Source organism: Dermacentor silvarum, chromosome 1 (assembly GCF_013339745.2).
Source record: "Dermacentor silvarum isolate Dsil-2018 chromosome 1, BIME_Dsil_1.4, whole genome shotgun sequence".
In the NCBI taxonomy this organism is placed as follows: Eukaryota; Metazoa; Arthropoda; class Arachnida; order Ixodida; family Ixodidae; genus Dermacentor; species Dermacentor silvarum.
In genome coordinates, this window is record NC_051154.1 from 338,269,063 (window position 1) to 338,281,235 (window position 12,173).

A 12,173-nucleotide genomic window follows, 5' to 3' on the forward strand; every position below is an offset into this window, starting at 1 on the left:
AAATGAGAGAGAGAGAGAGAAAGAAAGAAAGAAAGAAAGAAAGAAAGACAGAGAGGCGGGATTTTATCCCGGGTACTCCCAGTCCGAAGGCAAGCGTCATATCCACTACACTATACACCGACGCTTGCAGAGCTCCACTGTTTCATCAGATTTCACAAGTGTGAAACTGGCCTAAATTTTTTTTGCATCTTGCCCCCATCGAAATGCGGCCGCCGCGGCTGGGCTAAAATCTGAGACCTCAAGTTCAGCAGCACAACACCATAGCCACTAGGCTTCCGTGGCGAGTGCAACAGCTGCTAAATATAAAGTAGATGCAAGCATTAAAATCATTACTAAGGCAATGTTCTGTTTTGTTCCGTTTTCTTGTTATTAAAGAGCTGCGCACGAGATTATCCCTTTAGACCCCATAAAGGAGTCTGGATATCTTTCTTTCTACAAGGGATCCTTACCGAAAAAGACGTACTCATTTGTCGAGTGTCACCCCCCACAACCACCTTTACGGTAGGCGTCCCCTAGTCCAAAGTCTTTGGAGCGCCCGTGTGTCAGGGGTATAACGTCCCAAACTGCACACTGGGTCATGAAGGACACCACACCCTAGCAAAAATTCTAATAGATGTTTGTATTAGTCTAATACAGTTTTGTATTAGTTGTATAAGTTTTATATTAGACCAACAGAAATTTCTATTAGTCGTACTGATTCACCTATAAGACTGTCATGAGTCAGGTGCCAGCGGTACACGACAACGAAACAGAAGAAGATCGCAGAAGCGCTCGAAACCACGCAAGCGCTCGAGGCACGTGAGCAAACGTGTAATCCGCGAGGGAGAAGCAACGAAGCAGCATTATCGACGTGGCTCTCGGACTGGAAGGTTGCTTCGTCAGCTATGCTGTGACGACGGGAGTGCGGAGAGCCTGGCCACGAAGCTCGTGACACTGGCAAGTCCTAGGCGTGGCTGTCGACCTCGGAGACGTCTGGGCGAGGCTCCTGGGACTGGCTGCTGCTGCTCACGATGGTCCCGGTCCTCTTCACAAGAATCATACTTCCTCTGCCGAGCCCGATCAACCAATAATTACCAGGACACCAGGTCGCCACACAGATCGACGGAGGGCGAAGAACGCTTCGTTAACCCTAACCGGGGAATTGACACCACAGCGGCGGCTGCCGGGGCACCAGCAACGTACTCAGTCACGTTGACGGAACCACGAGTCGTCGGCACTTGCGGCACCAGCAACACTCCGAACGAATATAACGTGGACTCGACGACAAGAGCTCCAAACCGACGGTCCGTAAAAACCCGCATTTCTGCATTGCTGCGCAGTTAGGCTAAGTTTAGGGTGGCCAGACTTTGATGTGGGTCAGGGCTAGGACTGACTTAGAGACCTTAAGACGAAACTAGGCTCCGAGACCGAGATAGTGTTCCTTGTTTACATGAGCGTTTTTGGTAGTTATGTATTTAGTCTGAGTTTTGTATTTACCGTACTTTCCGGTGTATAAGACGCGTTTTTTTTTCAGAATTTTTCGTCGGTGCGTCTTATAGAACGGTGCGACTTATGTACGTTTTTTTGTTGTTTTTTGGGGATAACTGCCGTCAAAAACGCATTCGATGTTATGGCTACGCGAAGCGCGCTGGTTGACATAATTGCTGCGTGTTCTGCGCGCGCTATCGAGGTGCTGGGTTCTTCTCGTGATCGAGTTCCCGAGCGCCGTGCGATGAGGATGGAGCAGCAACGCAAGCGGCGGCAGATCGACCGCGAGTCGGCCGATCCTGAATTCGTCGCATCTGCAGATCGCTGTCAAGATACAGCACGCGCCGCTGTGCAAACTACGCAGTTGCTACCAGCGTACAAACCGCCACCCCCTCCCTCCCTCCCGCGCTGCCTTCCCGCTTTCCTCCCTTGTGCGCAATTCGGCTCACCGTCGGACGGTTTCACTCGCACATACAGAGTATGGCGCACGGGGACGATGTTATCACCCTTTATCGCCCTTAGGACTTTGTACGGAACATCGCAGCAACCACGACGGCAGAAATGCGCCTGGAGAGGAAATATATGGCACCCTTACTACAGTGAACTAGAAGCACCCTTACGCTTGCGCGTGACCCACGTTCACGGAAAGAAACGTCACAATTTTTTTAATCGCTTACCGAACGAAGAGGTGCGTCTTATACACTGGTGCGACTTATTTACGTTTTTTTTCTGGAAAAGCTGCCGGTTTGAGGGGTTGAGTCTCATACAAAGGTGCGACTTATAGACCGGAAAATACGGTAGTACTGAGTCAGCATTTCTTGTTACACTATGTCTTTAGTTTTGTGTGCATTACGCTTTTCCCGATCGTGTTCATATTAAATCCTTGTTTGCTGTGCTGCCAGTCGTATCTCTTCACCATCGAGGGTAATGCCTGCGTGCAACCCATCTGCTCCCAAGAAGAGGTGACAAATTGGCGAGCCTGCCAGGATACGTTCCAGGATTTATTCCAGGATTCATTCCAGGAATTTATTTTAGCCCAGTCACCAATACTCGAAGTTGCAAAGATGCAGTGGGAACGTTTGGCGGCGATAGCAAAGAATTTAAACCTGTCAAAGGACGAGACGATGACGTTTTTTAAATTCACTCGACAAGAAAAAGAGAAGGAGCACAAACGAGCACGCGAGGAGCATGAACGAGTGCGCGAACAGCACAAAAGTGAAAAAGAAATTTTGGAGCTAAAGATAAGATTAGCGGAGATGGGTGCGGGTTCTCGCGACGGCATGAGTTCACTCGAATCGGCGTCATCCGACTCGGCTTCTTCCAGGCCAAAACAGATTTGCTCCAGAAAACTAATGGCACCTTTTGAGGAGCGAAGGGATGACTTCGATGCATATTTGCATCGGTTTGAGAGAATAGTGGTCGGGCAAGGCTGGGAAAGCAGTGAGTGGACTAACGCCTTAAGCTTGTGTTTAGTGGGTGAAGCTTTGAGTGTATATGGGCGCATGACAGCAGAAGAATCATTAGACTACGACAAGGTGAACAAGACTTTATTACAGAGATTTAGGTTGATTGGAGAAGGGTTTCGGGAGAAGTTTCGGTCGTGTAAGCCTGAAGACTGAGACAGGCAAGCAGTTCGTGTGTCGACTAATTACTTTGAGAGGTGGATACAGTTGTCAGAGACGGACAAAACATATGAAGCAGTTCGTGACAAAGTCGTAGGTGAACAATTTCTTGCCAGGTGTAGAAACAGTTTGGCAATATTCCTCAAAGAAAGAAAGCTACAAACGGTAAAGCAGATGGCTGAACAAGCAGAACAGTTCCTAGAGGCACAAGGATTGAAGAATTTGGGAAAGAATGATAAATATACGCACACAGAAGCGGTAGAAGAGATGAGGAACCACGGACAAATTAACAGACCAAGGGGACAGCAGAGGTGTTTCCTATGCAACCGGTTGGGTCATTTAGCGATGAACTATCGAGTGGGAGGCAATCGTCACGCAGCACCGGTTGTTTGTCAGTTGTGCTGAAAGAGAGGTCATGAGGCGGACAAATGGAGATTGGGATACGCGGACAAAGCAGCATGTATGATGATATGTAAAAAGGATGGGCCACGAGAAAAGAGCATGCCCGTGGTGGAGGGAGAATTACAAGGACACAGGGCCACAGTACTGATAGACACGGGGGCGAACGCCGTCTTTGTCAGGGAGAGTCTGGTACCATTTGAGAGCATGACCGGCTACTTCAAACCACTCATTTTGGTGAACAGGTCCATTAAGTATTTACCAGAGGCACATTTACCGTCGTCACATGAAGTATCGACACCATTCTTTACGGGAGTAGTCACAGCTAGGTGTGTAGAAGATCCTCTGTATGACCTGATTTTGGGGAATGTATCAGGGGTGAGAAGGGTGGATGACCCAGACCTTAACTGGAAGAGGACAGAGGAGGTAGAGAAGAGAAAAAAACCAGAAGCGCTAGAAGAGACACCTGAGGTAGAGGTAGCAGCGGCAGTACAAATGCGAGCTAGGAGTAAGAGTACTAAACCCTTAACACCATTGCAGGTCATGAACATTAAGGGGCTTAGCATAACGGCGGCTGAATTAAAGGAATTTCAGGAAAAAGACGAGTTGCTACAGAAGTGCGTACAGAAGATAGGAGAAGTAGTACGAAGGAAAAGAAGTTGAAACGTGGTGGAGTTTTTCAAAAAGAACAATTTATTATACCGGAGGTGTGTGTTCAATTCGGGAAGAGAGGTTCAGCAGTTGATGGTCCCCAAGAAACAGAGAGACAGTAATGAAGATAGGACATGACAGCGTGATGGCCGGACATCAAGGGATAGGGAGCACGTTGGCGAGGATTACAGAGGATTGGGGTACAGAGCGATGTGAGGAGATATGTCAGGTCCTGTGATGTATGTCAAAAGACACTGGCTAAGGGGAAAAACGAAGAGAAGATTGGCATTTGCATGATTACTGAAGGGAAGGACGCAGGAAGACTAGACAGCGCCCGTGACGTAAAGAAAAAGCTCACGACTGGAGAACTCTTGATTCAGAGCAACTAGAATAAGAGGATGGACAACATCCCGATCGAGGTTTGTATACCCGAAGAGCAGAAGAGAATAAAGAAAGTAGCTTCACCTCGGAAAGATAGGAGGTCGATAAGTGACGTTGAGTCCAGGGAGTACCAAGCACTAGACATGATGGGACATTGGGACTCCGAGAAAAAGGGCAAAGGAGGTAGATACCTGAATCACCCTAGACATGTAACGCATAAAGGTAGGAAGGAGACCTGCAGGAGATGGAAAAGAAATAGGGCAGGTGCAATGGCTAGAATCAAAAGGAAAACCATTTAGGAATGGCAGGCGGAAGATTGCAGGGCTCAAAAATGTGTATATAGAGAGGAAAGCATTGAAACAGTACCTATGTATATATAGGGTATGTGGAGTATTGTAAAATATGTTTAGATGCAAAGTTTATTCATGTAGAGTGTTTCAGAACATTAAACTAGTGAACATTGCGAACAGTTGAGTGAAGTGCATTAGGTGGTGAAATGTCTATAAAGTGAACTCATAAACGCGGTGAACAGTGCATCTGGTGAATTGTGCTGAACGGTATGGTGTTGTGTTGTGCATCAAGACGTCACATGAACCAGCACCGATGTCACTACGAAGAGTCACAGTCACCACCTGAAGGCCACCTCACCCCCCCCCCCCCCCCCGCAGATTGGGAGCACAGGGACCCATGTCATGAGTCAGGTGCTGGCGGTACATGACAACGAAGTAGAAGAAGATCGTGGAGCGTTCGAAACCACGCGAGCGCTCGAGGCACGCGAACCGACGTGTAATCTGCAAGGGAGAAGCAACGAAGCTGCATTATCGACGTGGCTCTCGAACTGGAAAGTCGCTTCGACGGGAGTGCGACAACGGGAGTGCAGAGAGCCCGGCCACGAAGCTCGTGACGCTGGCAATGCCCAGGCGTGGCTGTCGACCTCGGAGACGTCCGGGCGAGGCTCCTGGAACCGGCTGCTGCTGCTCATGGTGCTTCCGGTCCTCTTCACAAGAATCCCACTTCCTCGGCCGAGCCCGATCAACCGATAATCACCAGGACACTGGGTCGCCACGCAGATTGACGGAGGGCGAAGAACGCTTCATTAACCCTAACCGGGGAATTGACACGTCAGCAGCTGTTACCGGGCACAAGCCACGTACTCGGTCAGGTCGACGGAACAGCGAGTCGTCGGCACTTACGGCACCAGCGACACTCCGAACGAATACAACGTGGACTCGATGACAAGAGCTTCAAACCGACGGTCCGTAAGAACCCGCATTTCTGCATTGCCGCGCAGTTAGGCCGATTTAAGGGTGGCCAGACTTTGATGTGGGTCAGGGCTAGGACTCTGACTTAGAGACCTTAAGACGAAACTAGGCTCCGAGATCGAGATAGTGTTCCTTGTTTACATGAGCACTTTTGGTAGTTATGTATTTAGTCTGAGTTTTGCATTTAGTACTGAGTGAGCATTTCTTGTTGCACTATGTCTTTAGTTTTGTGTGCATTATGCTTTTCCCGATCGTGTTCATATTAAATCCTTGTTTGCTGTGCTGCCAGTCGTATCTCTTCACCATCGAGGGTAACGCCTGCGTGCAACCCGTCTGCTCCCAAGTAGAGCTGACAAAGACCAATAGGCCCTGTGTATTAGACTCATTAGTCTTATACAGTGTTGCGTGTCTACTAGTTTCTCTATTAGACTAATAGGTCCTACTGGCTTATTATATTACATGGTCTGATACAACATGTATTGCTGGATTCCGCAGCTCTTGTTTGCTGGTGAATGTTGGTGAAAAATTAGACTAGTCCGCTTGCTTGCATGGAAAGGTGCTTCTAATTAATCACTGCATAATTAAAAATTCTACTGTACAATTGTGCAGCAGACTGCGTTCGCACATTTGCATTAGTTTCAGCGATTAAGCTAGTGAAACTGGTCCTCTCTCAGCGACATACACAGAAGCGATGTGCGTGCCTACATGGTCTTGCCAATTTTGCTTCACTGAGCCTCGTTGCGATGAGTCGTTGATGAAACAGCTAGTGTTTACAGCACAGCGAATACTTCTCCAAGATAAAAAAAAACAAGAAAAGAAAAGAAAACGAACAACCAGCATTAATCTACATGGCAGAATCGCAGTGCCTGGTCAGCTTATGAACGACGGTGCAATAGCAGCAACCACATTTGTTTGCCGCTGAAGTTTCATCAGTGGCGTATTTTCTGTTGAAGTGCGCATAAAGTAAATGGTAAACTTGTTACCTAAATTGCTAACTTGATACCGCATATAAAAGGCCATATTATTAATTGACATCAAAGAGCAGTATCACAGAGAAGGGAACACGGCGAGCGGGAAGGACATAAAACTGCGACCGTAATCAGCCGTAGTTGCGCACATGTGTGCAATGGCAGCTGCCATGTCAAGGCGAGGCTAGAGTGATCTCTAGCGAGGCGTCACGCGAAGCGTGCGTGCCTGTTAGCTAGTGAATGAACTATGTGTTTTTAAGGAACCTGTGATGTTAGTGCCTGCGCAATCTCATTCGTGCAGTAGTATATTTGGATAGTTTTATCTATGGCTGCTGTTCTGACTTCAAAACAACGCAAGGCAACTGTTTTACCCTGTCCTTCATGGCTTTGTGGATCTGATATACCAGCGTGCATCGATGTGCAGCGTTTTCCCCGGCGTCGATTTTGAGGTAATTATACCTCTTATTTATGCTTCTATAGTACAATAACAAGTGTTTTCTTCTTTTTTTTATCCTGGCGGTGGACGTAAGTACTTCTTTCTGTACAGTGCCATCGGGCCGATTACTGTGTGCGTTCAGCAATGACATGCCTGTTTCCGACAACGCTGTGCAAGATTTCTGTCTAGAGTTGCTTATATCTGCTTACAGTTTCGATGGAACACACATCTTACGTTGATTTTGTGTGCTTTATAATTGTCCTGTCATGTCAGGTGGCGTCATTTTTTATTATGATAAACATTTTGAGCTAGCATATATTACACTGTCCTAAAATTAGTTTGGTAATTGCTGAGCCACATTATTCTAATTTGGAAGCAAATATTGCCAGCTGAAATGTTTAGTGGTAGAACTAGCACCCCTGCTTTTGACTGTTTCTATATGTGTGTATTTTTGTGCCCAGGTTTTTTAACCACTACCTCAAAATTAAGAACGTCCTTTGGTGGAAGTCAACGAAAAGCTCTCAATCAAGATTGCTGACCTGACGAAGATCTCGAAAGAGGAATCTGTAAAAACACATGCTGTGCTAATAAATGCTTCTAGCAATTTTTGCCTGTTTTTCGTTCTGTATCTGGTGCAGTGCACCATTTTCTTTCACACCAATAGACCTATTAGACTAACACTAATAGGCCTATTAGACTAATACACTAACAGGCCTATAAGACTAATACACTAATAGACCTAATAGACTGTATTAGTGTCAGTAACCTAATAGGCTATTAGTTTTTGTATTAGAATTTTTGCTAGGACAGTGTAGCACTCCAGGTTTACTTAGACCACCTGGGGTTTCATTTAATGTACACCAAAAGCACAGTACATGCATGTTTTGCATTCAGCCCCCATCAGAATGTGACCACCATGGGCTATAATCGAACCTGCTTTCTTCATGATCAGCAGCATAATGATACAGCCATGAAGAAAGCACAGCAAGTCAACACGGCAAATACTGTCCAAATTCAAAATCGGCAGTGGTGTAGCTTACTGTCCTCCAGGGAGAATTTGCTCTGCTCAATAAAAGGTGTCAGTTGTTGAGAAATGGCCTAGGTTTACCATAAGTGCTTGGTGGCCTTTGACCTTACTGTTTGTATGTGAATGAACTTGAGGCTGACCTTTGTTTGCTGAACTCTCAGCCACCACATGTTCTATCAAGTTTCAGACAGCCGAATCACAGCAAAACTATGAATATCCTTCCACCTCTCCCTTATTTCTATGAAGCCTCAATGAACTTAAACGCAAGCATACTTTGAAAAACTCCACATAAAAGCAGCGAAATACTAAAAAAAAAGTAAGCGAGCGCCAACCGCTTTTTCACTCACCATCAAAGGCTTGAGTGCTACCTTCGAGTTACTAAGATGGACCTCCAGGTCTTCAGGTAATTGAAGTAGCTCCATCCACTCGCAGAACTGTGACGCAATGGCATTTGAGCATGCTATGTTAAAAAGCATGTTACTATCACATGGACTAGCAATGCAATAAGCCAAAAATACAATGCAATAATTAATTGCGATGCAGAGTAGCTAGCAAAATATGTCACTACTTGTTTATGCAACAAGACACTTGCCCGTGAACAGCTCAGTTTCGTGCAGACATGGCAGCTTGCAATACGGCTGTCTAGACCATCAAGAAGTCCCATGGATCGCAGAAATGCTCACATGTGCTTCTATCTTTGGACATGCAGCCTTCTACGCATGGTTGAGGTTCGAATTCAACAGAAAACACTATCTATCTAGAGGCAACAATATGTTTTGCCATGTTATAGCCACCTTTATTCACAGCCGAATTAATGGTGCTTTTTCAACTCAAACACCACAGACAATAACTTGCAATGTTCTGCCTGTCAGATGTAATGTTACCTTTGCAAACAGGTCTACCATTAGGTGCCCAGCCTGTGTAGGTTCTTTGGATGAAATAATGTTTCATTTCGGTAGTGCTTGGTGTAATTAACACAAAAAATGGCAACATCACATGGCCCCACAAGCATTAAATTAAAAGCCAATACAAGACTCACTTCGAGAGAGAGAAAAAAAGTACTGCCTAGAAAACGAACAAAATGCACTCTAGGAAGTGATGAAACAGCACAAAAAACAGACTGAGCCAAGGAAGGACTAGACATGAGCACTGTGTTAACATGAACAACATAGCCTACAAACTCTTTTGCAATATACACCTGCATGAATAATCAACTTGAAATAGCACTAAAGCTGAGAGGCCACGGAAAACTGTCCCCGCACGATTGTGCTGGCAGATTCTGCCTTATTGATGACAAAAGGATACAGGCATGTGTGCCTAGCTGGGTATCACGTGCCTTTGACGTGCAGATGATGTGCCATGTTATCATGGGCAACAAGCACCTAAAACAGGAATTACAGAGAAGCCCAGCAAACTGCGACAATAAGAGCAAGCTAGGGCTACCTCCTGCTCAAAAATACCTTACTGTGTAGCTATGTAGACATCTGAAAGACTGGCCGTTTCCTGTATGAATGAGTGTGGGAGCATGTTCATTCCCTCAGGTCTAGAACAGGAAGCAACATGACTTGATATGGCAGCTACATGGTTGTAGCTGCCAAAACAATGTGCAGCTAAAGGTACCTTTTTTTCCCAGCTACACCGATGCATGCGCAAAATTAGCTACTGTGCACAAGACACTAAACCCAAATGTGGGTGGCAGAAGCAAAGCACTTTCTGAGCTGTACACTGCATATCTGACATTGTGTTTTCCATCTTCCACTCACCGCATAGTTTCCCAGCAGCTCCTGGTGGTAATTGGTCGAAACGCACCACAGTAGGACATGCTGCGTAGGAACTAGCACGTCTTTCCAATGACCCCTCTCGTTCAAGTACTTGAGCAGCCACTGGCTCGCTGCAAATTAACAAGTTGTCCCGTTGGAGAAAGAGTGCAAGGCACCCATGCCCATTTGCTTTCCTATACAAGGATAGTCATTTTTTAACAATGTTTTGCAAGGCAATTAGAAAAATGCAGAACAGAGCATTGTCTTCAATCCAACTCTGGAAGGTACTTTTATAGCAAACACGACCACAAAAATTGTGTTCTGCTATAAAAAGTACAAAAATTATCAAGGTGTTTTCGCACATCAAAACAGGTGGTAGTGAAACTGCATCATCAAAACATGGATATAATGATGTTGCATATCAGAACATCACATCACCTGTACAGCAGAGAAGCCAGAGAGCACAGAACTGTGTCCAGAAAAATAGCTATGCCATCAATGAGACATACTTCATGAAGCACGACTTCACTTCTGCATTTGCTGCGTCTCACTCCCTGAAGTTCCTCATATGTTCGAAATTTTAGTGTGTACCTCTTCTTGCTGCCTGTTTGGAGTGACAGCAGAAAGCAAGTGGAAGTGCATGGCAGACCTTAAATTTGTGAAATTAGGTGGACACGATCGATGCGCACCCACACCAATCAAAATGACAAGTGGATATGATTAGACTGACTACTGGATTGGGCATGCTCAATGAAGAGATATTCAAACGGAACCTGCAAAGTAGAAAATGAACGAAAATCAAGAAATTTTAGTCACCTTACACGTTTTCAAAGGCTCAAAAATCGCACTTTAAAATTCAAGGATTTCAAGAAGCCACCACGAAATGCACAATTATCCAGGACATATCTTAGGCTCCCACCTGCAACACAATATTCATACCCAACCAAAGAGAAAAAATACACCTTAGTGTGTGCCACTATACACTATAAAAGCTCATAAACTGTGGGCGTTTCAAACATATGACTAGTCCAAATTGTCTACCGATCCAGACGGGGTATCAAAATTAGCTGCTGACAATACAGCACATAGTTAGGAGAGCAAAAGAGTTACTAAAAATTTACCAAGATTTATGGAGCTGAACTGATTATTTTAAGTTCGAAAAACCTTTCTCTTCACTTAATGTTTCTACAAATGGAAGCAATTCTGCATGTCACTTAAGGAATGTGCTGCACGGAAAGTGGGCAAATGTGCGTGGAACGTGTGAATTTCGTGCGAGTGTTCGTTGGAGGCCTGGAGGAGGTCTCAGAACAAGTCACTTTCAGATAGTACTAAACACTGGCGCTCTGAAGTGTTAGTATATATTATTCATAGAGTTTTTTTTCCCCAAAGCTCTCGACCCAATAAGGCGGCTCCAAGTTAATTTTGTCCAGCTGGGATTCCTTATATAACACAAAAGTAAATTTAAATTTTCAATGTATGCTGTAGACCATGGCTTAAATGTAACAAATGCCCTTATGAGCCAGTGCCCAAACCCATAGACTCGTGGCATATTGAACTGGTCATTTCAGGGCACTCCAGCAGCACTTAAAAGCTCATGTAAGACAGAAATCAACTTTATTACAAGCATACATGGGCCTAATAGCTACTATAACAAAGCCAATTAACGCTATTTTGACCCATTGATTCTTGTAATACAATTTGAAAGCTGTCCTGCATGATCACTACCAGAGCACTCTGAAATGTGTCAACAATGCAGTAATAAAACTCTGAAACAGTGGTCATGGCTAGGAACTTCGTCGGTGTTGATGTGAACAGCTGAAAGCCAAGGGTCAATTGTTGGATTTTGTTGAATTTCCCAAAACCAGAGACAAAAGTAATCAAATTTCGTTAAATGCTTGCATTGGAACTATGAGACTCGAATAAAAAAGAGTCACTAGATGCAGTCCTCCCAGATAACATGCAACCTTCATGCTAAGCTCAGCATGTTCTCTTGGGGTTTTGTGCGGGGCAAAGAGCACAATCTGGACCGTAGTGGCACCTCGACAATGCATTTGGATATCAAATACACATAATACAGTCGAATCTCGTTAATTCGAAAACGCTAAATTCTAACTGCCGGTTTATTCGAACTGAGGCTGTGGTCCCGTCAAAGTTATGCGTATTTCAATGGGAGAAAATGCTTGGTAATTCGAACGTGAAA

The 12,173-nt window shown here is 45.2% G+C and overlaps 1 protein-coding gene across 1 annotated transcript in view; it reads right to left on the reverse strand.

Annotated features, from left to right (window-relative positions):
• Window positions 1–6,044: 6,044 nt before the first annotated feature.
• Window positions 6,045–12,173, reverse strand: part of LOC119443978 (uncharacterized) — a 238,883-nt gene continuing 232,754 nt past the window's right edge. Inside the window, exons 19-21 of the mRNA XM_049662323.1 lie at window positions 9,977–10,104; window positions 8,561–8,647; window positions 6,045–6,131 (exon numbers count right to left, since the gene is read on the reverse strand). Coding sequence (XP_049518280.1) covers window positions 6,045–6,131; window positions 8,561–8,647; window positions 9,977–10,104 — 302 coding nt within the window. The remainder of the gene's footprint in view (window positions 6,132–8,560; window positions 8,648–9,976; window positions 10,105–12,173) is intronic.